The sequence below is a fragment of the Sturnus vulgaris genome, chromosome 12 (assembly GCF_052056855.1).
Source record: "Sturnus vulgaris isolate bStuVul1 chromosome 12, bStuVul1.hap1, whole genome shotgun sequence".
Classification (NCBI taxonomy): Eukaryota; Metazoa; Chordata; class Aves; order Passeriformes; family Sturnidae; genus Sturnus; species Sturnus vulgaris.
Window position 1 is genome coordinate 9,895,001 of NC_142254.1, and position 26,245 is coordinate 9,921,245.

At 43.4% G+C, this 26,245-nt stretch overlaps 1 protein-coding gene and 4 long non-coding RNA genes across 7 annotated transcripts in view; 2 read left to right on the forward strand and 3 right to left on the reverse strand.

Moving 5' to 3' along the window:
* The window catches only part of SALL1 (spalt like transcription factor 1), a 16,088-nt gene extending 11,169 nt beyond the window's left edge, over positions 1–4,919 (reverse strand). Inside the window, exons 1-2 of one of the 3 annotated variants that reach the window (XM_088171885.1) lie at positions 4,710–4,919; positions 4,413–4,505 (exon numbers count right to left, since the gene is read on the reverse strand). In XM_088171885.1, coding sequence (XP_088028011.1) covers positions 4,413–4,488 — 76 coding nt within the window. In that variant the 5' untranslated portion in view covers positions 4,489–4,505; positions 4,710–4,919. Of the gene's footprint in view, positions 1–4,412; positions 4,506–4,597 lie in introns of all 3 variants that reach the window. The other 2 variants (XM_014882665.2, XM_088171886.1) reach the window with 2 other exon arrangements.
* On the forward strand, positions 4,001–7,259 carry LOC148222360 (uncharacterized). Its single transcript, XR_015806246.1, has 2 exons — positions 4,001–4,347; positions 6,598–7,259. It is a non-coding gene; the product is annotated as an uncharacterized LOC148222360 (long non-coding RNA).
* Positions 5,990–6,652, reverse strand: LOC148222361 (uncharacterized). The gene is made up of 2 exons (XR_015806245.1): positions 6,516–6,652; positions 5,990–6,100 (listed from the first exon to the last, which is right to left on the reverse strand). It is a non-coding gene; the product is annotated as an uncharacterized LOC148222361 (long non-coding RNA).
* A 12,349-nt stretch (positions 7,260–19,608) lies between the features above and the next one.
* LOC148222362 (uncharacterized) overlaps positions 19,609–26,245 on the reverse strand; it is a 36,009-nt gene continuing 29,372 nt past the window's right edge. The window contains exons 6-7 of the long non-coding RNA XR_015806247.1: positions 21,258–25,246; positions 19,609–19,725 (exon numbers count right to left, since the gene is read on the reverse strand). This is a non-coding gene — a long non-coding RNA (uncharacterized LOC148222362). The remainder of the gene's footprint in view (positions 19,726–21,257; positions 25,247–26,245) is intronic.
* Positions 19,699–25,044, forward strand: LOC148222363 (uncharacterized). Its single transcript, XR_015806248.1, has 2 exons — positions 19,699–21,500; positions 23,769–25,044. It is a non-coding gene; the product is annotated as an uncharacterized LOC148222363 (long non-coding RNA).

Genomic DNA, 26,245 nt, shown 5'->3' on the forward strand with positions numbered 1-26,245 from the left:
AATCCCTGTTGTTTGGAGGGTAAAACGGAGCTATGGGAACTACCTGTCAATCTCCTCTTCGGGGGTCTGGCATCTGAGGGGTGACAGGGGAATAGGGTTAGCAAAAGAAGCAAAGCTGATAAGGTGAAGCTAAAATAAACTACTAACTTCCTGCTAAGCAACCAGTAAGACTCAATTCGGGGGTCACTGGCAAGATATTGAAGTACATATTGTGATCTGAACCCTGTCACCTTTGGATGGAAGGAGGCTAGCAAAGGTTAAAACAGCTGAACACTTCTTTTTTTTTTTTCCCTAGCACCAGCCATACAGACACGAAGCAACAATTTCTCTCGTGCGTTTCAGCTTTCAGTTTTTCGGGACTGGAAGCACAAAGGTGTGATGTACCTTCAAGTGTGGAAAACACGCAGGGCACAGCTTCTTCAGGGTGCCTTTGGCAGGAGCTGCCCCTTTTGTTTTTTACTAACAGTTTCAAGAATCATAATTGTGTTTTCTGAGGCATGTCAGGTCACTTCAATAAAGATTCATGTTTTCACAATTAAAGCATGAATATGGTTAAAAGCCAGTTATACACTAAGCACTGGTACAGCTAAATATACAGGAGGGCTTGTCCTCAGGGAGCCAGATGCTACTTAGCAGCAAAAAGATAAATAAGGTACAAACTAAAACATAAATATTTTGCAGCAAGACAAAGATTGGGGTTATGTAGGGGAAACACACACAAAACGGGTCTGAACTAACACTGGGTTTAGACAGCTTCCACCATATGGGTTTCAGTAATTATTTCTGAATTACATCTGCATAAGTGATATCTCACAAGGCCCTCTACACCCTGGGCTCACCTTTGGAAAAAAACGCGAGTGTCTGTATCCTGAACCAACAGACTGCAGCTACCTCACAAAAAGGCCTAATTATGTAACGAACTACAAGCAGCCTAACTGAGCAGTTGTGTCTCCTAAGCATCCTGTCCTCCAGATCCCACTGAGGAAAGCAATCATAATTTCTTTTATTTCATGAGCCCAGTAACAATTATGTGGAAGGTAATAATGCTGCAGCAGAAATTCACCAAAATCCATTATTGACATGAAAAGGCACTGGTTCTGATGAGCCTTTAAAAGAAAAGACAGTAAATATTTTTCTCTTTGTCAAAATGGTTTATTTCTCCAATATAACTTTTGCCTTGGAATATTGCACCCCAAAAATGTTCTTTTACAACTGGGAACGTAATTCCAATAAACCGGGAAAAAAAAATATCTAAAATGTCATGAAAGCGGCTGCAGTTATTAACAAAAGGAAATAATCCCAAGATCTCTTACCCACTTCCTACCAGTAATTAGTTACTTGTTGAATATAATTTACGCTGCAAGTAATTTCTGCTATTAATCTGAGAGCTGCTCTGGTTACTCCAATACGAATTTTATCAAACATGCACATACACAGGATTTTACAAGGGTAAACTTACTTATCCATTGATTGTACCAGGAATATATTTTAAGTGGAAAGTCTTCCTGGTGGGAGTGAACTCATGAGCTTTGAACTTAAAAAAAAAAAAAAAAAAAAAAAAAAAAAAAAAAAAGAGAGAGTGCGATAAAAAAAAAAAAGGCCAAACCAAAACATGCTGTTGCAGTCTGAGGAACTTTTTTCCCTATTGATCTTTAGATATGAAACCATAGCAGAAAGTTTTAACAAACCGGAATTCAAATCAGATGCGAGAAATTTTCGCGGAGTCACTATTGATTCGCTCAAAATACTGCCCAGCAGTACCTTACTGCAAGTGTCTGCAGAGCCAGCGGTGCTCCCCTCGCCTGCACCCTGCAAGCTGGACATGGATTAGCAAACCTGAATTCCCAGTGTGAAAGGAGAAGAAAGAAGCGCTGGGAATTTCCAAGTTTTGTTTTGCAATTTCACAGGCACACAACGCAAACTCGTCCCCGCCGTAGCTCTCCCACCCTTGTCTTGCTCAAGTGAGAGCTGCTGCCAGGGCCGGGGATCCCGGACAGGCGGGGGTAGCTCTATGCTAATGTTGCTGCAGCGTTCTGAACCCTGAAGCACCATTACAAAGCACACCTCTGGGCAACTGGCTCAAAACTTATCGTCCAACCATGTAAACCAGCCACAACCCAGCACCAGGACTAGAGAAGGGAAAGGGGAGGCTCCTACAGATTTTATAGCAGAGCACACTGCTTTTCATAGGAAACTAGTCGATATTTTTAAAACAGAATAAACTTCGTCATTCTCTTTAACTCTAGATAGCCACCCAAACTAAACAAAAGCTCCGCTTCCATGCCATCATTTCAGGCAAGATCCAACTTACTTCAAGGACATCCTTTAGCAACAGGCAGGAAAGCTGCTCAGTTAACATTCCTTTCTCACACTCCCACTGTACTTCATTTGAAAACGATGTGCAAAATCAGATCAAAAGACTAAAAACAGAAGAAAACGGCTACTTTAAAAAAGATACTTTGAAGTGTTTTTGACCTGTTCCACTTACTAACAACAAATTTTAAAAGATAGCAAATGTCAAAAGATGCAATCATACGAAGAGAAGATGTAAAAAATCCCTCTCTGCTTTTCTTTTCTCTGCTCACTTTAAGAAGTTCCAAATTCTTTCACAGGAGGCCGATGAAAGACAACTAAAAACCTAACGCTTCTCCAGCTCCTACTCCAAACTTCGAGCGGAAGTGGGAATTATATCGTAAGAAAAATAAATACGTTTACTGAGATGAGAAAGAGGATTATGCTGAGGAAACGGCAAAACTCGAGTGCTTTCAAAGCTCACAAAACTCAGTTAAAAACCCCAAATCGACTCTCAGGACCCAAATGAGTTTTTAGCAATGTTTCGCAGAGCTCCGCGGAGCCAGCGCTGATCTGTATGCGGGTGTACGAGAAGGGCATCTGGGGGATTTCGGTAGCCGGGTAAATGCTCCCAGCGAAGCACAACATCCCTCAAACTTTCCGCCCCGTTTCCACGCGCGGAGCCCGGGACCGTGTCCCCGGCGGAGCCCGGCGCAGCCGAAGGCGCGGGCCCGGCGGGGTCCGGGGGCTGCTCGTGGGGCCCAGCGCTGCCGGTACAGCCGGGCGCGGAGCGGCCAAGGCAGCGCACAAGTTCCCCCAGAAGTTGCCGCGGGAAGCGCTCGGTGCTTCCGAGCGGCGGGGCCGGGCCGGGAGGCGCAGGGGCTCCGCCGCGCCCGGTCCTCCCTTACCTGCCCGCCTGAAGCGCTTCTGCGCCGCGGCGCCCTCCGCACCCGCGGCCGGCGGGTCCCCCCGCGGGACCCCGGCCCTCGCCCTCCTCATGGCCGCCCGGGGCCGGAGCTGTGCTGCCAGGGGCAGGGAGGACGCTACCCCGGGCCGCCCGGCCGCGCCTCGAGCCGACCACTTGTCGCCCCGCGTCCCAGCACAGGTACGGCACAGGCACGTCCCCTCCGCCGCCCGCCGGGCTGCGCCGAACTCCCACGAAATCCCTCTGTTCCGGAGGGGAGGGAAAAAGGGAGTAAGAAAGGAGGAAAAAAAAAAAAATACTTCACACTCTCCCTCTGCAAATCCTGGCGGACACAAAGCCACCGTTTATCCCTCGCTTACCGGCTTGGTGGAAGCGGGAGAAGGAGGAAAAAAAGAAGAAAAACAAAACCGAAAAACAACCTTAGGGAAAGCAAATCGGCTCCCCGCTGCCCGGAGCCTCCGCGCTGCGGCCGCGGAGTCGCCCCTGAGCGCGGCGGCTGCGCGGAGCCCGGCGCGGCGGCAGCTCCCGGGACGGGGCGATCCCCCCGCGGCCCGGCCCGGCGGCGGCAACTTTTCCGCCTCCAGGAAGCCTTTGGTGCAGCCGGAGGCCGAGGCTGCGGGGCGGCGGGGCAGCGTCCTCCGCCCGGCGGGACTGCGGGGGAGCGGGGGGTGCGGGAGCGCTGGGGTCCGCGGGGGGGTGGCGGGGCGGGCGAGAAAGTGGGTGCCCGGGGGGGATTTTCCGGCCCTTTCGGGGGGACGGCGCGGGCAGCGTGTGTGGCCGGACGGGGCATCCGTCCCGCGGGGCTACGGGATCAGCCGCCCCACCGCAGCCCCACTTTGTTCCCCAGCTCCGCGGGGCGCGGAGAGAGACGCGGGGGGCGCGGATCCATCTCCCGCGGGCTCAGATGCCAGACCGCCCCGCTGGGAGAGGGCGGAGGGAAAACATCAAAAAACGGAAAGAGTTTGGAGTTTCGTTAAGAAACAGACGAAACAAAACGCTGAGTTAAAAAAATAAGATAAAACCCAAGAACTTGGACCAAAACCTCAGAAGGACCTTCCCCCCCCGCATATAACTCCGGGAGATCCTGTTGTCCCGCACCATTGCCCGGCGCGGTTCCGACTCCCCACAAGGTAAGTTCATCTATTTTGTGTGTGTTTGTGTTAAAATGTGTGCGAGGGAGAGGAGAAGAACTCACCATTTCGCTGGGATAACAAGGCCAGATCGGGATCGGATTGGAAATGCTGAGGCTTCGCCTGCTTCCTCCGCGACATGCTGGCTCAAACATCAGCTGGGGCAGAATAAAAAATTACTAAAAAAAAATCTTCTCAAAATTACGGAAATCGAGCCTCCCCCCCCCAGCCTCCCCGATCCTCCGCGCACCGCGCATGTGTCCTGCTATAATTATGATTATCAATAATGCATTGCGATTAATCATAGAGGGGCTCTTTGAAAGGCGATTGGCACATGGCCAGCTCTATTCAAACCAGCTCGCCTTAATCAATTAGGCGCTGATTTGCTGGAGACCCTTGTCTCTCCGCCGCTCCCACCCAATGAGTCGATCCATGTGGCAGGAGAAGGGGCTGGATTTCCCCAAAGCTGTTTGGATACAGTTTAACCCTCTTAGCAACCAGCTGGAGCTGCATCGCGCCATCCCGGTTACTATAGGAATGTGTCTCCCTTCGCCCCTTCCTCCAGCCCCGACGGGCTCCCCGCGCCTCCCTCCCTCCTTCCCGCAGTTTTGCGCTGCGTTTCACTTTTTTTTTTCTTTTCTTTTTCCTTTTTTTTTTTTTTTTTTTTAAACTCCCCCCGCCTCGCCCGCAGTTCGAACCGGTGGAGGGAGGGCAGGGTGACCAATAATCGATCGGGGCAGGACGCACGGCTGGGGCAGCCGGCAGGGAGCAGCGGCCCCGGAGGTTCGGCTCCGCACCCGGCAAGTGCCTGCGCGGGGAGAGCCCGGCCCCGCTCCGGCCGCCGCCGCACTGCCGCTCGCTCCGTCCCGCTGCTGCGAAAAAAGTTTCGGGTGTATATTTTTTCCTTTTTTTTTTTTTTTTTTTCTGTTTCCTTTTTTTCCCCCCGTTCCTCTTGCCCCCGCATTTACAAATAAAGATCCGTTTCACCCTCTCCCAGGTCTCTCTCTCCCACTCCCCCCATCACTTCTCTTTCCATATATCACGGCCCGAGGGGTGCTGAAAATAGGAAGGGTTTGTTTTTTACCTCACACATTCCCAGGACAATTAGGGCGCCGCTGGGAGCGGCGGGCGGACCAGGCGGCCGCTCCGCCCCCGCGCCGCGCGGGTTGGCTGCACTCGCCGTCAGTCCGCCCGGGGAGCCCGGGGCGAGCGGCGGCGGGGCCGCGGCCGGGGGCGGGCGGTGTGTCCCGCTCCGCGGCCCCGCTCCGCTCCCCCGATCCCCCCTCCCCCGGGGCGCTCCTGACTTTTGTTTCCCTCTCGGACGTGGGAGCGACGCGCATCTGCCCGCCGGAGGCGCCCCGGGCCGCGGTGCCGGCCGTGCGCGCAGGCGGAGCCGGCCGGGCAGGGCCGGGCTGGGCTGCGCTGAGCGCTGCGGTGCCGTCCCGGAGCCGTCCCGGGGCCCCCGCGCTCCCGCGGCCGCTGATCTTGCCCGGTCCCCAGCGCTGCCGCTCCGGGACCTGCGGGCACCGCGCTCCTGCCCTGGGATGCAGCGCGCGCCAAACTTCTGTGTTACTTCCAGAGGAGGAACCTCTCACAAACAAATGTCACGATCTTGAAATAAAAAGTATAGTTGCACGGAGGCTACAAACAGGGCTATTTTTAATATCTCTTATATCCAGAGATACACGTACGCTGTGGGTAAATGGTGGGTGTCCTCCCGAGCTCCGCTCTCCGCGCCCCTCCGCGCGTCATGCTGCTGCGGGCACGGAAAGTTACTCTGTAAAATAAGCTGAACCGGCAGAAGCGGGAGCACAGGCGTTTCTTTCCCTCCACCCTGACCCATCTAGTGCTCTCTCCTCCCACTCCCCCCGCTGGATTATTTACTCTTCTATAGAAGCTACTCCTTTTTCCCGTATTAATATTAACAAACTCTCTGTAAAAGCAAGAGGCTGATCAGATCCAACTCATTTCAATTTCAAATGAGCCGGTAAAGCCTAGAGAGTGAGCGAGAGGAGAAAGGAGAGAGGGACAAATCTTCCCATTCGAGGAGCCGGCTTAGTGGCGTTTTCTTCTCATTATTAAACGAAAGAGATTGTAAAACGTTTATCAATAAGGGTGGGGGGGAAGAAAATCAGCCGCAAAACCCAGCCAAACAAATGCATACGAACCCAAAAATCCTCCCAGGTGCCACTCCAGTATTTAGTCAGCGTTGCAAAGTGGTCACTGACGATTCTTTTCATTTCTGCACAGGGCGAGCCCCCTCCCTCCCCGCAGCATTCGGTACAGTAGATTTTGAGAAAAAGACAAACGAAGCTATCAGCGGGGATGATGTTGAAGAATGAAGATAATAATGTTGCTATAGGTGGTACTTCACATGACATTATTTTTCACTGAATATTTAAAGAGATGTTTCGGCAGAGATGGATACACTCAGCGCAGGCTGTCACCCTCCGTACCCTGAGACAGTGGGAAAGAAACCGAACCTGAACGCACAGAAACGCACTCGTTACTCACTGCTAGACACACGTAGATGCACACAAAATACCCACGAGGATCTATTTGCACATTTATGCCTGTATTTCTAACTGTATCAATCACTCCATTAGCTTCCTACGGTTTCTAAGCTAGGCGATTTCCCAAAATTATTCGCGTTCACAATTTCATTATACTTTTGCCGATTAAGCTTGAGACAAATTTCCCCAGATGCGCCGTACCTTTGCTTCGTGGCTGGAAAAAGGCGGCCGTGGACAGGTAATTAAAAAGCAACACCAGCAACAACAAGACGAAAAAGAGTGGCTTAAACAAAAAGAAATTAATTTGGAGAAATTAAGTTTTACTACTTTTTTTTTCGTTTCTCTTCTCCTCGCTAGTGTTAATGCGGCGCCTGGTATTTCATCCAAGACCGATTGATTATTTATTGTTTGTTTTCCTCTCCTTCGCTGGGGGCCGGGAGGGGTGGGGAATGGGTGGGGGCAGAGCAGCAGTGCCAGGGCTAGAGAAAAATCGGTCTTTATTGTTGTTGATAGCAATACATCAATTAAACGTCATTGTCTCTAACAGAAGTTGTGAGAGTTCACAAGCGTAAATACTCTGATCCCAGGTTTTCCCTCTCGATGCTCCGAATGACAGTGACATATTTTTCCCTCCCCACCACACCTTGGAGATTTTTTTTCCCCTCTCGGATTATTCTTTTTAATGGAGGTGGGAGGCTTTCTAATGTGCTTCAATGCAAATCAGCCTGGCTGCAAGACACCCGTGGTGGGGATCGATCTCCAGTTCATTGAGATGAGCACTGAAGGGAGATGGTAAACAGGGGATAATTTGCAGTTCATTCTGCTGAGAGACGATTCCAATGAGATGCATCACACTAGACTGGATTATTGTTATTCAGGTTTGCGATCAGACACAACACCTTTAGCACGACGGAGTTAAAAAGCTGCACGATCCCCTCATAGTTATAAAACATCTCTAATAACGACCGGGGGGTGCGGGGGAGGGAATCCGATAGATTTCATGTTTTGTGCCCGTGACCCCCGGGCCCCTCCGGCGCGGGGCGGCGGCAGCTCCGCGGCGGCGGCAGCCGAGGGTCGGGGCAGCCCAAAGCTGCGGCTCCGCGCCGGCCCCGCTGCCCCGCACGGCACAGCGCTGCCCGCGCCGCTCTGCCTGCCAAAACACCCGCTTCCCACTTAGCAGGGCGCCTGGTCTTTTATTTATGGAGCTTCTTTCCTTCCTTCTCTTCCTGCTCGTTTTCTGTGTTCTCCGCTCGCCTCTATTTTAACTGAAAAAGGCACACTTCACTGGAGTTCCGAGCGGCGCTCCAGCTGACCTGGCAACTTCGCCGTTTGTCAGCTAACACAGGTGACATGTATTTTAGAAACGTGTGTAATTAGGGGCTTCCAGATGCTGCAGTCAGCTGGGAACTTGGCTTTATGCTCCGATGTATAATAAACTTTTGAGACAGTCCTGGGGCGCAGCTACCCCGGGGCAGCGAGCACCAGCTCTCCGGAATTGTTTCATTATCAATAGCCTGGATCACGCTATTCACTATGGACATTGCAAGTCCTGTGACTGTGTGGGTTTAGGTATGACTACTTTTGTGGCCATGCTGTCAGCTTCCCCCTTCCTTGCTCTCTTCTGTCTTTTTTCTTTTTTTTTTTTTTTTTTTTTTTCATTTTCTGATGATAATTCTCCAGGGGGAAGAAAGAGGAAAAAAAAAAGGGAAAAAAAAAAAAAAAGAAGAGGAGAGGAGAGGGCAGCAGAATTGAATCCTTCGCCATTATTACTGACAACTAATAATTGATCATTGCTCACAAACACAAGCTTTTACCCGCATAATTGAATCGTAAGCAATACCGGTTTAGTCAAAGGAAAAAGGGAAAAAAAATAGAGGCAAATAACCTCTCCCTTTCTCTCCCTTAAATCTCAGAGAATTGTAGTGATGGGGACTCCTCCGCCCCGAGATAAAAATGACTAATGCCATAACCAGCCAAGGTGGGATTATTTAATTCAATTCTTTCTTTACACATTTGCTGCCTTTTGTTTGACCTGATGGCTGGCAAATTTTTACACCTAGCTGTCCCTTTTGAGTTTATTGATGAAGGTGCTTCTGAAATGATTATCAGGAGATTTACAGCCATCACTACCCACCTACGGGAAAAGTAGTAAAATCAATCCCTCAATCAATCAGACCCCTCTGTGCATATCTTTTTAATCTGCTCTTTTAGCTGTTTTATTACAACACGAGCATTAAATATGTTTGTTTCAAATTTAACACGAATGCCTCCGAAGGACTCTGTCAATTTAGACATAAATCATGAAGTAAACAAGCTGGATGGAAAATTCCCTCACACGGGCAAGAATGTTAGAACCCTAGGAGTAAAAAAATCTCCCGCATCAGTGTATGGGCAACTCTTTTGTATGTACAGCCCACAAAGCAGGAAAACAGCAAACAGAAAGATAAATATGCAACACTGCAAAAGATTTCCATGCACTTCTACAGGACTAGAGAGTGCTAGTAATTACAAATACTTTCACACTCCAAAGTCCATCATTGTTTCCTCTGATATATTTTATTTATATATATATTTCAGAATGTCTTCTTTCCTGTGCTAAAAGAAAACCTATTTTTTTCAATTAAATACCATATACTTTAGAAAGTTTCTTGATTCCAACATTATTATTGACCCCAAGGTATCGCTCTATCCTTTACATGCATTTTTTGGGAATTGAAAAATAAATTAAAGGGTATTTCAGGTAGGCTGCTTCGGTCACTGATTTGTTACATGGTGGTCATCAGGTATGGACAGAATGAATCTATAAGTTCTGTAGAGAACCAAGATTTTTATTTGATGCCACAAGGGAAGTTTTCTCTGCAAGCCACATGCCTTTGCATCCCAGTTTAATTTTTTTTTAATATCCTAGTGTATCGCAGCCATATAAAGCCACCATGTGGCTCCACCAGAAAACCAAAAGTTTAGAAATGAAGTGACAGAGATTTCTCCAGCCTTAGATTAAAAAATAAATAAATAAAATCCATTCTGAGCTACAAAGACATCTTTCAAAGACATATTGTAATATCTTGCAGCACAGAAAAAACTCTGGATAGGACACAGAAAAAAGGATACTAAAATATGAATTATACCTGTCAAAAGAAGAGTAATGAATAATTACTTCTGATATCACATGATAAGATATAATGTGGAGTATAAGCCAACAATTCCTCCAAACATCTTGTTTTAAGGAAAGTGTCTCTATACAGTAGGAAAACTTCACAGTTTCTATCACTGTTTGTCCGGGCACCTATTAATGGGAACTTTAGTGTCAATTAAAAAAAAATTATAGTTATAATTTCTTTGTCAAAGTAGTATTTAAAATAACATTAAAATATGGAAATGGGAGTAATTTAAAAGCAAATGAAGGAGCAGGACCAAGGGATGTATTTTCCAGGATATTTTGGGAAAAACGTGTTCTTAAAAAAAGTGTTCCCTTAGGATCTGCTTGCCTTTAAATTAAAATTGCACAAAAATACTGTACTCTGTCAAAATATAAACACAAGGACAAAATTTCACATGAATATTTTCTCTGAAATAGAGCCTACAGATAATTACTGCAGAGTAGCCATCTAACGAAGTAAGATCTGTTGTCACAAAAAGATTTACACTGCAAATCAGAGTTACAAAGTACACGTTTATTTACATTTTAATGTTTCATTTTAAACTGGAGAATATGTAGTGATTAAAGAGTAAACATGCTTCAAATCTCAGGGGGAATGTTGCCTGTAGAGTCCCAAGTTTCTTGCCTAATGAAATGAACCTGACAACCCTTCTCCTTTTCATGACATATTTTTGATTCGAATACAGTGGAAGTATTTGTAAGTACATACATTTTGTTTGCATAATATTGAGGTGCCCTGATTAATGCATGGTGTTTACAACGTGAAAATTGTCATGCTCTCTGCATCAACACAAGGAGCTGGCCTGGCAGCAGCTAGTTGCAATAAAGTAAATGCCTCATGAATAATGTTCTGCTTTCCATGCCTGAGCTAAGCAGAATCCTTCCCATCCACCTTTTGCCCCCAGTTTGAGCCAGCCTGCTCAGAGAACTGGTCTGCAATGGTGCTGTGCAGAACACAGCTCTCTGAGTGCAAATATGTTTGCTCACAGACTTGCACATGCACTATCTGGGTCCTGTGGGGAGCCCATTTCCTCATGGAGCAATCTGATCCCCAGCCACATTTTTGCAGTTTTCTTTTCTTCCCATTAATGATCACATAATGTTCAGATGGCAACAACAGCCATTACCTACCTCAAAAGGTAACTCCAGGAGTTTCTGATTTCTTAGAAAAATTCTTCAGAAGAAAAGAAAGAGTTGAGCACTGAGCTGCCAGCCAGCTCCACTGAACTATCAGCAGATACTACATCAGTGACCCAGAAAGAGCCTTGAAAAGTACTGCTTCATAAACCCAAGATCACACAGTTATCACCTACAAAATGAGACTTGCAGTTTCCTTTCCTTATGTAAGAAAAGCTCAAGTAACAGGATTCAAAGAGCAATCCTCACAAAGAGACTTAAAAGACCCTTCCTCAGAAATCCAGAAACCAGATTTGGGGTTAGAAAAATTGTTTCCATCCTTCATATGCTTTATATAGTAAGCCTGGATTTTCATCCTGCTGTACAAGCCATGTCTTGAATCTCACCCTGAGTTACGTACTCTGTGTTTCAGTCCTTCACAGAACTCCAAATTCCCTCTCAAATGCAGTGTCCAGGGCTGCAGAACATGTCTATTTACATCCTTAAGCAGCTTTCTGCAGACTAGCTGGCTCTCCCCAGTACTGCACACAACCATTAAGCTCATCTGAGCTTGCTCCTAGCCACTGACACCCTAGAAGTACTGCCTGAATGAGAATTTAAAGCTTGAGTAGGTTTTAGATAATACTAAAGACATGTGGTGCAAAAATCATACATGCAAAGACGAATGTAGCCCCAGTCTGTAATGGTTCAGCAGTTCAACTGCTTGTCATGTACTGCAACAGGCAAAACAAAAGAGGGAGAATTGACCTGAATATAAGACAACATGGCACATTTAGGAATTACACCGTATACCAGTGCTTATTCTACTTCCATTTGTAAAGAAAGATACATCATTTACTCACTTCTGAGACGAAGAAAAGACACTTTTCTTTTCCTCAGAAGCTTGCAATGTAAGTTCCCAATCCTAAACATCATCAGTGTCACTCATCCCTGTGCGGGAAGCGGAGCACTGACAGCACAGCATGCACAGTGTTTCAGTCCAGAACCGCACGGGAGTGAATTTGGGGCAGGGGCTGCCTGTGGTGATCAGACCTGTTCCTGCCCACTGCTCCTCCCTGCCCCATTCCTGCACAGCCCTGTCCCACCCTCTGAGCCGGGCAATGGGCAATGGGCACGGGGCTCTCCCGGGCTGTGCTGCTCTGGCACTGGCACAGACGATTGCATGACATCCTCGCCAGCTAGGGATGGAAACCTCCTGCATGGGGCAACAATGCGTGATACAGTAACTTCGTAAGCTGTTCCAGCTGTTTGCAAATAAAATATGTGTCTAAGCCCCCAGTCTATACAAACTGGTTTCCGAGAGGAGCTGTATTTGTGTGAGTGTGCCAGATCAGGGCCATTACTAACTGCAGAGGAGCATAAACAACTGCTAGAGAGAGAAAAGATTTAGAGAAGGCACCAGTGACAATGATTAGCATGTAAATCCCATACCTCTTAGTGAGAACTCTCTTGTTAACATGTTTAGTTGTACACCTTTGCATTCCCATATGTTTTAAGGCTTGAAGTCCCTTGCTCTGCATCTCAAGTTTATGCAGACTGGCTTCTTCTGCACTTGAAGCAGTTTCCATTTTCATGCTGCACAAAAGCACAAGCAATGCCATAACACATAAGAATAACAGTTTAATGGAAGCATAGAGCCAAATGCATTGTAAATGTACCGAATTAAGTGGAATTAAAGAAAGGATAAATAAGGTCCATTCCCTCCTCCAGTTTCAGTACTGTCCTCTCCAACACTGTACATATAATCTCACAACACAATAACATTGCTGTACTCACTCTGTGCAAGCAGGATCATTCACTTACTCTTTGTTTCACTCCTAGAACTTTCAAATAGCAAAATTTACTTTCAGGCAGTGCTGCTCTTAAAGGGCTGCCAGACCTGCTACTCCTTGGCCCCACTGCTGACAGATTGCTCTGGAGTGGGGCAAGACCTGCCCATGTCCAGCGATGGTCACACTGAGCAGAAGCAATAATTAAACCCAGTGCAAAGGTAAAAAGCGAGATGGATGTGAGCCTAATGGGGAGAGACAGGTACATCTGCATCCTGGGCCAGCACTGCCACCACCAGCCCCCAGAACAGCAGCTGCCCAGGGCTGCAGAATGTTCACTAACACTTTCCTGTGCTAGTCTGTGCCTTGTGAGGGGCCTACCTTTAATGTTTAGCCTAGAGCGACAAAATCCAGCAAGGGGTGCTGGTTGCTACATTCAGGGGAGCCTGCAGGAGCTGCCTGCTGCTGACTGGGAAAGCACTCACTGCTTCTCCAAGCAAAACAACTGTGACATTTTAGGAGTACAGCCCCTTCAACCACCTGTTCAAATCTGCTAATCACAGGTAATCTTGGCTTTTCTAGGGGATTACTCAAAGACTATGAAAGTACTAAAAAAACCAAAGACAAAAACTGTTACTGGTAATTTGCACCCATTTTTTGGTGATGTCACACTATGATTTTTGCAATAATTGTAACCAATAACACACTACGTAAAGTTCTCAATGGATTGACTGTTCAGAATAACTGTAATAACTGTAGAATATGCTTTGCATTTATTATTGTTCTGCTTTTGTATTGTCATTCTCATAAAATCAAGCAAACTGATAAGTGGAATGTCTAGAAACAGCCAGAATTTAATCTGGACAAATTACACAAAATATATCTGTCCTGGAAGTGTATCTGCTTTTAAGGTGTTACATACCACCACAGAGAATACAACATTCTGCACTTGAAGCATTGGCCCATATTGACAAAATTATATTAATTTCAGTGTACAAAGCTGACATTGTTGGATACTGCTTGGCAATCTGCATGTTGTAAAACTGGAAAAAAAAGCTACAACATTTGAACTTAATTGAAAATACTTTCATTTTACAGCAAGCCATATTGTAGATGTTCACATCATATTCAATAAATATTAACCATAAACCCTAATTTAACCCCAGATTTTGTTATGTTCAAGATTTTTGGAAAATCCAGGCGCCATCCCAAACTTTGTACCCTTTTAACTGCCAATCCCAGCCCCCATTTAGGTAGGCAAGTCCTTAGTGGTGTGGCCACACAGTCAAGGGCCAAATCTGCCTCGGAGGCATTTGGTCTCAGCGTGTCTTGCTCTGTTTTGCCTGCGGATCCCATGGTTGACAGGAGGTTTGTGTGTAAAGATTGTAAAATCTTAGAAGAATACAAAGGATATTTTGTAAAGTTTCCCTAGAAGCATCTTTTTCAATCCCTGGGTAGGGATTTAGTCTATCCAAATAAAACCAGTTGCACTTTTCAATGCATAGAGCACAAATTCATCAAGTGGCTGAGCTGCAATATGTTCTAGGTTCCTGGAAAATGAAAGGTTGGATCAGATGATCTTTTGTGGGGTCTCTTCCAGCAATTCTATGATTCCATGACAGGGCAACATGATTTTACATGGAACTAGATTATTCACAGGCTTGATGCTTTATCATCTTTTTCAAAATCAAATAATCAATGTAGTTTGGGCGTTATTGCTGAAAGAATGAAATTGCTTGAGTGACACATGGTAGTGAACTAATAACATTAGAAGCTCTGGCTTTTTATTCCTCTTTCATGCAGAAAAGAGGAAAAAAAATCTGGATTTGTTCTGAACAAAATTGCAATACTGCAGGCTAAAACTTTTCTTCTCAATCTAAAAACTTTCCTTCTCAATTTAAATTCATTTTAAATTGTTATGCTTTACAAACTTCCAAATGGGATTCTAATTGTTGACAGACATTTTACATTACATGTGTCTATCACTTTGATTTAATATGCATTTTCAATGAAATTTAAAAAAGGCCTCTAAGGTGGCAATTTAACAGCAAGACATGCTGTGAATTTTAGATATAAAAAATATCTAGTTTGCAAGGGTTTTTTGTACATGTGAAAATGGCCCTCCAGAAAAAAAAAAAAAAATCAGAGAACGTCTGTATGGCTGAGTTATCAGAAGCTAAATATCTCCAAGAACATTACCTACTGTTTTAATCAATCACAGTCATCAGAGGCAAACCAGGTTTTACATTTATGCAGCTTTTCAGTAGTGCACTTCAAAAAGTATTAACCATAAAAGAAATAGAATGTATTTGGAAATCCTACGTCTGGTTTATTACATCTCATGACCTGATTTAATTTTCTTCTACAGAAAACCCACATTGAAATGTCTGTAAGTAATAGGTACTTGTTGTCAACTTTGATAAGAGACATTTGAAAGGAATGCCAAATGTATTGTGAAAGATAAGAGCACAGCAGCTTTTCTGTGTCCCTAAAAGAGTGGAAACCAGACTTAGAAGAGCACACAACTACACAACAGACTTGTTCTATATCATGCCTACTTTTGAAATCACCAGAATTGTAGTTAATGTTTAGCCTCTAAGCTATAGACATTGACAGCACAGTGGGAACAATTTTCTATCTTTAATTTAAAATTTTTAAACCAAATATTCACTACTTTTAAATTCTTGCATTTTCTTCATAATATTGATAAAAACATCTTGGGCTTGGCTTATTTGATACAAATAGCTTTAGATATCTTGTTTAAGAGGTCCTGCAGGGTGTCCCAAAACCTACACTTGATGGCAAGAATAAACATTCATTAAACTTCAAAGGCTGCCAGAAAGTCCAGTTATTTTGATTTAGGGGAATCATTTAAATTAATCCCTCAGCTTGTGTAGAAAATATGTAATGTAATCCATTTCTCTGTCTCCAGCTTCAAATCACACTGGAAAAAAATACTGCTTTACTAATGTTTTCTGTTTTGAAAAACTGGGGAAAAATTAAGACTTCAAATATTTTTGAAGAATTCTGGCTTAGTGACATTAAAAAACAAACATTATAATACACGACTGTGTACTTACATCTCTGTGTAATTGCAGTTAAACCTACACACACAATGGAGTTCTTCAGTGGGAGCAGTAAAACTAGATTTTATGTTTGTGTGCGTGTATATATATCTGTAACCTTTTTTTTTAACAAAAGAATCAATTTTTTGGAATGGCTTTCTGCCTTACCACCCCAGCTCAACTGAGTGCTGCTGTGCTACAGAAAACTCAGTCACCTTTGTAACAGCCCTTTTCTTTTTTGCTCTAGGAGGTCCTCCTAAAATTTGGGAGAAACCTTAGTATGATAAAGAGTTTGGTTTAAAATTATTTTTCACTTTAAAGTGAATACACTCTTCATCTGAAAGAAGTGTGTAGAGTGTACTGTGTCAGACACACTGAGGAAAAAAATGAAAGGAGGGAGAAGCTCAGCTATTGTAAATCACTGTAATGCCACTGAGGCCAATTTAGACTAGCTGAGGTTGTGGCCTAATATCTGTGCTGAAATGTTGCAGCTATAGCTGTATCCCTGAGCTGTATAAATATTTGTTGAAAGCTGACTGTCAGGGTGCAAGGGGTGGATTGCTCATCAGCAAATAGTGAGGGCCCTTGTCTTTTCACCTTTCTTAAGGAAACCTTCCCCTTTTGAGGGCTGGGAATTTTGACTGAGTACATGTATGATCCTTCTTACTTTGTGATGGATTATTCCGTGCAGTAGAACAGGAATTCCCATCTGGACTTTTGAACTTGCCTGAGTGTCCAGCCCTGATTCATGCCATGCACTGTACATGAATGACCAGCAATGTTTACAAAATGAATTAGCTTGACTCCAACTCTCCAGCCAGAAAGTAATCAAAGTGAAGAGCCAAGCTATTTCTGAAATTCCAACTTCCCTAGCTAGAAACTGCATACTCTGTGTCTCTAGTCAGGGTATTAATGTAAAATGTACATGTTCTATACTGGAGGACAATTAATAGCAGCAGTGATTCTGAGCAGTCAACAGACATTAACTATTCAATCCCCAAACTGCCAAACTGCTCCTGTGTGATGGGCAAGTCTGACTGTTGCACATGTACACACAAAAACCCCAAAACCCTGTGAAAATATCTATATCTGTAAGTGATTATTCTATGAGTTGTAGTATGTTCTTTTTGGTTCTTTCTTCTCCCAAATTAAATTCCAGTTAACATTCCAATCCACTTCTTTTGAATGAATACATGTATTCATTGATGTATTCAGGAATCTTCTTATACAAATATTTTTAGTAGGGCTACTCGTAACTGGTATCCCTAAAATCTTGGAAGCTTTGATTTATTTGCTCAACAACCATCCTAATTTAAGCATTTAGGAACAACAGAACTATCTTCAGAATAATCTTATCCTATAAAATATATCAGCCTTTGCTGAATTTAATATAAAACATTGGTATGAAAGAAGACAATGTTACATGATGCATTTTGTTTGAGCTAGTCTTAAACTCAAAATGTATCACTAAAATTTCCTTCTGAAAACAAGCCTCCTGATCTGAAAAGCCCACATCATATAAAGTTGGAGGTGTCTCAGGAGCTAAATTGTTTGCTCCTGTAAATGGTTAGAGCTCCACAGATGGGGGATATGAAAAAAGGCTCTGTTGATTTTACAGCAGAGCATCTGAATCACTTCCCCTGCCCTAGTCAGTTTAAAGTAAAATTTAAAAAAAATAAACTCCAATTAGCATGTGAGCTCTTCATTGGTAAATTGGCATAATTCCACTGGATATCTGACTTAGGCAGAGTTTTCAGGACTTACCACCAAGGAGATCTCGGCCATGGTATTTTAATGGTGATTTCATGTAGATGGGTGAGAACCCGATTCTTCATCCCTATTCAGGCTGAAAACCAGGAATGCACTACAGAGCTATAGATCAGTTGAGAAATTGATTGTTTGCAGGGAGGGAGGCTAAAGAGGCTCAGTTATTCCAAAATTAGCAACTGCTAGTGTGGTGTATAGCTCAGGCCAAATGACAAGTGAGTGATGCTGCCCAACACCTCCCCGTCTATATCATACCTGCGTCTTGCCCCTGCTGACTTTTATTTCCAGAATAAACTAGCAAATCCAGGACTGCTAAATGAAAAATATCTGAATAAAATAGCTTGGCAGGATATCTTTAACATTACCTAAAAATCAGAGGTTAATAAATAGTTAAATTTAGCTGTAGCTTCTCTTAAGTAGTTTGAACATAAGTCAATATTTTCTTCTTGTGTTGTCTCAGGGTTTCTACAGGAGCAGAGAGAATTTCATCAATGATTTTTCTACACTTTATAGCATTATGCCTTTGTACTATTATCCATCTGTTCCCTTATCTAACATGTTATCAACTGTATGAAAATAACTAGCAGTCCCTTCAGCCCACAGCAAGTATCAATAGGCAGAATGACAGTGGCTAGTTTGCACACTTGAAATGCTTTATTTGTTGCAATCCTGTGCACAAGATGTTTATCAGTAAGCACCAGACAGCCATGCAGAAGAAGGAGCCTTAATTCTGTCTGAGACAGCCTCTTATTGCTATTGATAGTTAGCATCAGTGTCCAGTCTGAGAAATGGAAGTGCTGCAGGCAACTTCAGTCAAGACACCCTATTGATCTACTGCTTCCTCTGGGTCCCTGAAGCTAGAGAAGAAAAATAAAAAGGGGAGGAAAAGCTTGCTGTATAAGGGGCAATGCAGCAGTCTGTGTCTTGCCATCATTCAAAGGGGTGTGTATGTGCATGGATATTCCTGATATTCAGTACCTTAGACAACTGTAAATCACAAGCACTGCCATGATAAATATAAATGTCAATGTGTTGGAAATGCCCTTTATATAAGAGGTGTCACTAGAACTACATTTTTATCATGAAACATTTTTTCTGCTTTTTATTTTTCATTGACTTATTGTGCTTCTGTTATATCCTGTCTAGCACAATCAATCTAAAGCATAATATCTGAGAGTCCTATTCATAAATAATACATATTTGGGTCATTTTCATTTGTATCCTACAATGAAGATTTACAAGCCAGAAACAAAACAAGAAACAATGTGTGGAATGCTCTTATTCAGTGGATAAGAATATATTACTGTGATCAATTAATCTGCTTTTCTCTGCATTAGGTGGACATCTTTATGGTGCATCCATAAGGGTTTATAACTTGGGAGAGACAGAATCAGCTCTAAGGCTCTAACATAAAATGCCTGTACTCAGAAAAGAGAAACTTTTCTAAAGTTTTTTGCTTGGTTGAGGCTTTCCCCCCCCCATTGTTGTTGTTGTTATTGTTTTCCAATGGGAAATCTGTTAATTTTGGCAAACTCAACCACAGCAACAACTTATCCATCAACATAATATGTTACTCTGCCCTACATTCTACCTCTCATGTTAAATGAAACAAAAAATTGGCCACACTAATTCTGGGGATTTTCACAGTGCTATTCATCCATTCAAAGACACTCCCATTTTACTATAAACCACACAATTAATTCTACAGGAGGGAAAACTGACACACAGAAAGGTCCCAGCTCAGTTTTTAGGGCCAAAAAATTACTAGGTGAAATTAAGAAAAAAAGAAATAAAATCTGTGCATAGAAATTGCAGGAGTAATAAGAGAGGTGAAAAAAAGACTCCAGTTGGTACTAGTTTGCAGTATGAGAGCCTGCAGCCCCTGGTGCAGTCACCAGCAGAGCTGGTGCTCTGGTCTTGGGCCATGTCAGAGGAGCAGTAATGGCACAGGTGATCATCAATTTTGCCTGTGCAGAAAAGAGCAAAAGTGGTGAGTTAAAATCAGCCAGAATTACTTTAGTAAGCAAAGTCAGAACATACAAGAACTTTGCAAGCAATATAAACTGTTGGGGAAAAGTGGGGGTGGGACAAGGCTGGTCACTGTCACAGTCCCCCCTGTGCCCCAGAGATGCAGCCCAGGCTCTGCTCGGGCTCTGCGCCTCAGAGTGGGTTATTGCATTAGTTTTTCAAATCTGGAAATTTGCTACAAGCGCATCTCAGATAAAAATTGAAATGAGTTTTGCAACTATGGCAAAAAAAGCAATTTTACATTTCATAGACCTTTTAAAACCCCTTTCAATAGAAAATAAAAATAACAGTAAGGGGAAAAAAAGGCTACATTTCCATTCCCGTTTTTATAGTTTGACGTTGCAGATGTTTCTGGGTCAGAGGTGAACATGTCTTTAGGTGTCAAAAGATGCAATAACCTGAGTCAAAAATGGCCCAGTCCCCAGAACCGTGACTGTGTGCCAGAATATCCCCACCTCAGAAGCTTGCTGGCAGCAATGTGCTCCAGGTGTCTTACACTATACAGACCTGGTAGTCATTTTAATATTTTCCATGCTCATGTAAATGGACTTGATGTGTGTTCATCAAATGTGGGAAAATCCCACAGAATTGTGTGCCATCTGTTTATAGGTAAAAGGTCTGCTTTGCTGACAATCCAGTGCAAAATCAGAACACGGAATGAAAGCAAGCACGCTTTTGTTTTGTTCTGGTTTGGTTTTATAAATCTGAGGCTTAATGTCATATTAAAAACCTAAGAAAGTTCAAAGGTTCATTCTGTTTGGATAGCAGTACTGTCCTCCTCAGATGTGTGGATATTACCTGAGCTACACATAGCCCTTAAACCTGCACCACGTGGCTACAAATTGCAACCTAATGAATCCCTGAGCACACCCAGGAGTCAGCAGGACCTGGGGAGGGTGCAAGGGCCACAGCTTGGGCAACTGGGGCTGCACTGGTGCCCTGAACCAGAAGCCTCTGTGAAACACTTTCTGACAGCATTTCAACATGTGTTGCTGGCCTCAAGTGAGAAACTCAAGCTGAAGAAAAAATGGAAAGGCTCATTGTGAAAAAGCAGCACCTTATTTTATTTAACACCCAATACTGCATTTGGGTTTTTTGTTAGAATTAAAGCCAGGTTTAATTCAATTAATATGGTAGATGCCAATCAAAGTGTCCATCTTTATTATTTTGGTCTGTTTTAAACAAGCTTGTTGGACAAAAGGCAGTTATGTCTGAGCTATGACATTAAAGGAAAGCTGTGGTCACAGAGATTTTCGACATCAGTTGATAGACACTGACTGGTCATCAGAAGAGGAATTTGAGACCTTTCTTTAGTCTCAAATTTTACCCTTTTACACTCCATGTGGAACACGTGCTTACACTTTTCTACAGAGAACTGATAACCAGACCTGGGAAATTTATACCTGAATATAAGTCAGATGTCAGAAGATGATGTCAAAGTGTTTCAAAAGAGTATTTTCATTACATTTACCATGAAGTCAGTCTTGGGTGAAAGAAGAGTTAATGCAGCTGGCAGAGGAGAAAAACATCAGAGGAAAACAAACGGATAAAACTGATCAAATCCAGATATATTCAATCTAAAATCTCAAATGGGATTCGAGGTATGCTGGAAGGATGCTACACCATCAAATGCTGTTAAACCATCCACTACAACCTGAGAAGAAGACAAAACAAAATCTCTGTAGAGAGATGCTTTGGATACTCACTCAGCAAGGTAGGTCAGTGTATCTCCACTGAGATAAGGTCTACTGCATTCCTCTGGCTTAACCTGCCCCTAACAGCCCAAAACAGATATTTTAACCTTGCCACCAGCATTGTACTGAGGTGTAGAAGTTGAGAAAGAGAATTTGAAAGTGCCTGTGGCCAGTTAATTGGGAAAACAACCAGATCCCTGCAGTATAATCTGGCCCATTTGCCAAAAGAGACAAGTTTTATATGTCCAATCAGAAAAGTGCAACTCCTCCAGTTATGTGGCTGAGACATTTACTTTGAAAACTGAGGAATCTTATTTTCAAGGTCAAGCTGAGGTTTCCTGGGTTCAGACTAAAATACTTTGTAGGGCCAAAGAAATATTTACTGGGTTCTAGGGAGCAGGGAGTATATGTGTAATTTGAACATATTTCAAGTCATCATGTGAGGTCTTTTTGTTTTTACATATTTGTGTCTCCTCAGACAACCTTTTTTCTTTTTTTTTCCCCCCCAAGAAATTGGAATGAAGAAAATGATGACATATTTTGCCACTACATTTCGGTTGGGCCATTTCCTGCATTGAAACAGAGAACCTGCATTATTTGCACCCTTTCCAGAATGTATTTCTTTCCAGTGAATCATATGAAAACATATAGACAAATTATGTCCAAGAACGGCCTTTCCTTGTGTTAAACTAGAAGGATTTTCTGTATAAAGCAATGATTTTCTTTATGTGACCTTTGACAGTGGGAGTGTTGGAGGGCCAGTGGTAGGAGGGGCTTCACGGGCAGTTGTAAATTGAGCAGCACATTTTACAAATGAGCTCCATAATGACTAAGTGATTGGAAGATGAGCTACTGCATGCTGGAGATTAACATCCAAACACAAAAACTATCACCTAGCCCATGAATGGCAGTAAAAGGTTAAAAGAAATATTCAATATTATCAATCATATTAAAAAAAAAATGAGAGAACTTCTTACAGCTGCCAAAGGAGCTTGGGAGAATTAATGTGCTGGTGTCAAAAAGACTGAGAACGAGAGAAATAGGACTACAGTGATTGCCAGAATCTTACTTGCCTGAAGAGATAACATTGGACATTCCGTTTAACTAGGCAGGTGCCAAGAATCCTCTTGTGGATGTTATGGAGTGGCTTTCAAATATCAGAATGTACACTGACCCCCATGGTCTGGTACTTCCTATGGTTTCAGAATTGCTCATTAAGCGAGGGAAACCTCCAGTGAGGTGTGATGACCTGAAAACAGACGGGAGCTAAAGAATCAATGTTTTAAGTAAAACAGCAATTATAAAAAGATGTACAGCTCCTTCCATGTAATCAGGTAAATTAGCAGGAGTGGCATAAAGCACCTAAATTGGAGAAAGAGTGGAGAAAGGGGGAGTGGGGGGAAAGAAGGTCCCTTGGGAGATATCTGATAGGATGCTTAGTCTGTGTAGAGGGCAAAAGGTTAAGTGAAAATGAGATGAAGGAATGATCAGATATAGTCAGATCAGAGACAGTTAAATAAAGGAAAGTGCTAACGTAAGATAAATGTGAAGAAACGCCCTTGTGCTGAGTGTGTTGGTGTGGCTGTTCTTCAGCAGCTCAGGAACAGGAGGGGAGGAATTGCCAGTTCCCAACCCACACCAGTCCTAGCTGAAGCACTTCCAGCAAAAAACAGAAGGAATAGGTAAAGATTCCTGTCTGCTATTCCGATAGTGTGGAAGGATGTTAAAGGGCTTCTGATTGCATCTACACTTTTTGCAGGTCCCTTTTTACTGCTGGTGTGATATAAATTATCCTTAGTGGTGGGAAAGTCAGGCCTGTGCCATCTGTGTTTTTGGTCAGTGAGAAAGATGTTGTACAAAGGATATTGAAACAAAAATACTGAGAATTACTTGAAAGCTCCAAATTTTGTTGGTTGGATAATGCTTTCCTGGGTCAAACAGCTTTCACTAGAAGGAGTTTCCGAAACAACAAAACAAAATCTGCTTGAAAGAGGTGCATAATATAGCAAACAAATGCTTGGAATACATTCTATATGAAATATGAAACTTCATCAACTATTTCGGTAAATCATTCTTAGAATACTCAGCAAAAAGGAGCTGAGATAATATATTGCACCAGGAAGCTCGAGAAATATCTGTAGTGACCAAGTCTGGAAATGACCACAAGTATTTTGTTCAAAAGCCTTTGGTGGCTTACAGCCTTAGATTTCTAAACTGTCAGGAGGAAAATTCAAATTCTTAGATACATAATTTAGAGCTCAGTCCTTTTTTTTTTTTTGTTTCCTCAGGGTCTTAATTGACATATACAAATAGACCTGGGAATTAGGAAGTTGGAGCTTGAACTCGCCTAGGTCCTAATACCTGGGGATACCCAAACAGGATTCCTGGAAACACATTTTTGTGCTTCCACAATTTGGTGCTACAATCCTTTGAGGTGAGAGAAATTGTGTGCTCTCCACAGAGTTTGTTTAACCCCAGAAGTCCCAAAATCCAGATGGACTGCTGCTGAGGAATGCTGCTGGTCCAGGTAGCCCGGCTCGCAAACTGGAGATGGAGATGCAGATTGAGCTGTGGGCGGGAGCCCGAGACAAGGGGCCGTGAAGTGCCAGCCCTTGGGATAACAAAAGCATGGAGATGGGGAATGCCAGCCAGGTGAATGCACACTGAGAAACACAGCAGGAGCCGGGAATCGCCCGTCTTTTGGTTAACAAAGGAGACGGGAGACGCCAGCGAGGTGATGGGCACGGAGAGAGAGGCGGGAGCCGAAGAGCGGGACTTGCCTTGGGAGAGAAGGTGAGAGGATAAAAGGATCAAAGCCCGGGGTTCCTCGGCTGGTGTCCTCCTCCGAGACTCCTCCGGTGTCACTGCGCCGCCAATAAGTGGTTTCATGGAACGAGACATCCGAGACTCTGCTATGGGCGAGCTGGAGCGAGTGCGGTGTGCGGGGAGCGGGGGGTCCCTGCGGCTCTGCTGGGACACACGGCGGGGACAGCAGTGTCACCTCTGTCCTTGGCACTGCGGCTGCCAGCGGCTCTCCGAGCGCCCACTCCGGCAAGTCTCCTTAGCACTGCTTATCTTTCAGGCTAACGCAGACCCCACACATATTTGTCAACTCTAGGGGACAATGAAAGAAGTCTGAGTCTGTGAATGAGGAGGAGTTTCAAATGAAAGAGGTGGCTGAGGCATTGTGACCCCATTCAGTCAAGACCAGGTTTCCCCTGAATTATACCTGTTTCCTTGTCTAACATTTTAGACACCTCCCAAGTGTCTATCGACTTTATAAGAGTCGTTATACAATGAAGAAGAAAGCAAGGTGCTCACAGCTCCCCCTTCACCCCTGTGTTACAAAACAGAGTTCCAGAGGAAGAGACAAAAGAGTGTTGGGTCCCAGTTGTGTGCCCATGGGAAAGGAGTGGTGAAAAGAGGCCATCCTAGAAACAGGGAGGGGAGAGCACAAATCAGCTTTATGAGCCAGCAAATGATGGATGGCTAAATGCCAATTTAGAGCAATACATAGAATGGGGTTTGCATTGTTGCGATTATTAAAGGTTATTTTACTTTTAATTTTTTGTGGTAGGTGTCCTTACTTCCTCCTTAGAGAAACCCTTGATTTTCACTTGCTACATACTTAGATGTGCTTGTCATACCCACAAGGTGATTTCAGTTCTCGGATGCCAGGAAACCTCTCTGCTGATCAAAACACAGCTGCACAGGCTCGCTGGATCTATTCATGGGTGCCACACGACTGGGGTACATCTGTCTATACCTGTGAAAATAGATGTAATTAATATAACAGATATAATACATGCATGCAAATCCAGATGCTAAAAATGACTTATTGTAAGAGAAGGTTTTCATTTGCCAGACCATATCAAAGTATCTGAATCATTTAAGCAGTATACAATCTACACTTGCACTACAGCACCCTCTTAGTCTATTTTTTTTACAATTGATCTTGTTTTTTTAGTGAAAGATCCTAAGGAACACAATTTTAAAACATTCTTTAATTAGCTTTTTCCAGGCTGTCACCTCTCTGTGGCATTTAGCAACTCTTTCCATCTCTTCCCACAAGTTGATTGGACATAGGATGTGAGATGATAAGACTACACAAATTGCTATTCATTGGACACTGATCTTATGATTGGAACAATGAAGGAGCATTTCTCTAACCATTTGATATAAAATTCCTTCAGTGTAAGCAACGAAACAGAATATTTTCTTATAGATAACCTTTTTGTTCATTACAGAAATGAATATCAACTCCTTTAGTAACAAATAATGGGCAGTTTCTTCAGAATGCTTTATTAATAGATTTTGTATTATAATTTTACCTTCTTCATTTCGACATTTATTTCTCCTTTAATGAGTCAAAATGCCTAGCCAAGAGCTCTTGGCTTTAAGTATGTTCTTAACATCAGCATATTAACTGCCACATTCAGACTAATAGGCTCAACTTATCTCTTTGAGATCTTTGTGGAGAAAGAACCAAACACCCCAATTTTAAAAAATTGATGTAAATGGAAACTTCGACTTTAGTGGCACTGGAAGACAATAACACTGCTTCATCATCATCTGAACATTCAGTATTATGGTTTTACTGCCAAATATCCCAAATATCTATGATAAGTGCCTCTTCTTGTAATAAAAGATACTGAACAAAAAGCAGTTTAACTGAGATTTTGAAGTCTTGATTTGCAACAGTCCATTCTGAACCCTTCATTTTATTTCCTTTTGTATTGTGCAGGCAAACAATAGTTGTAGCTTT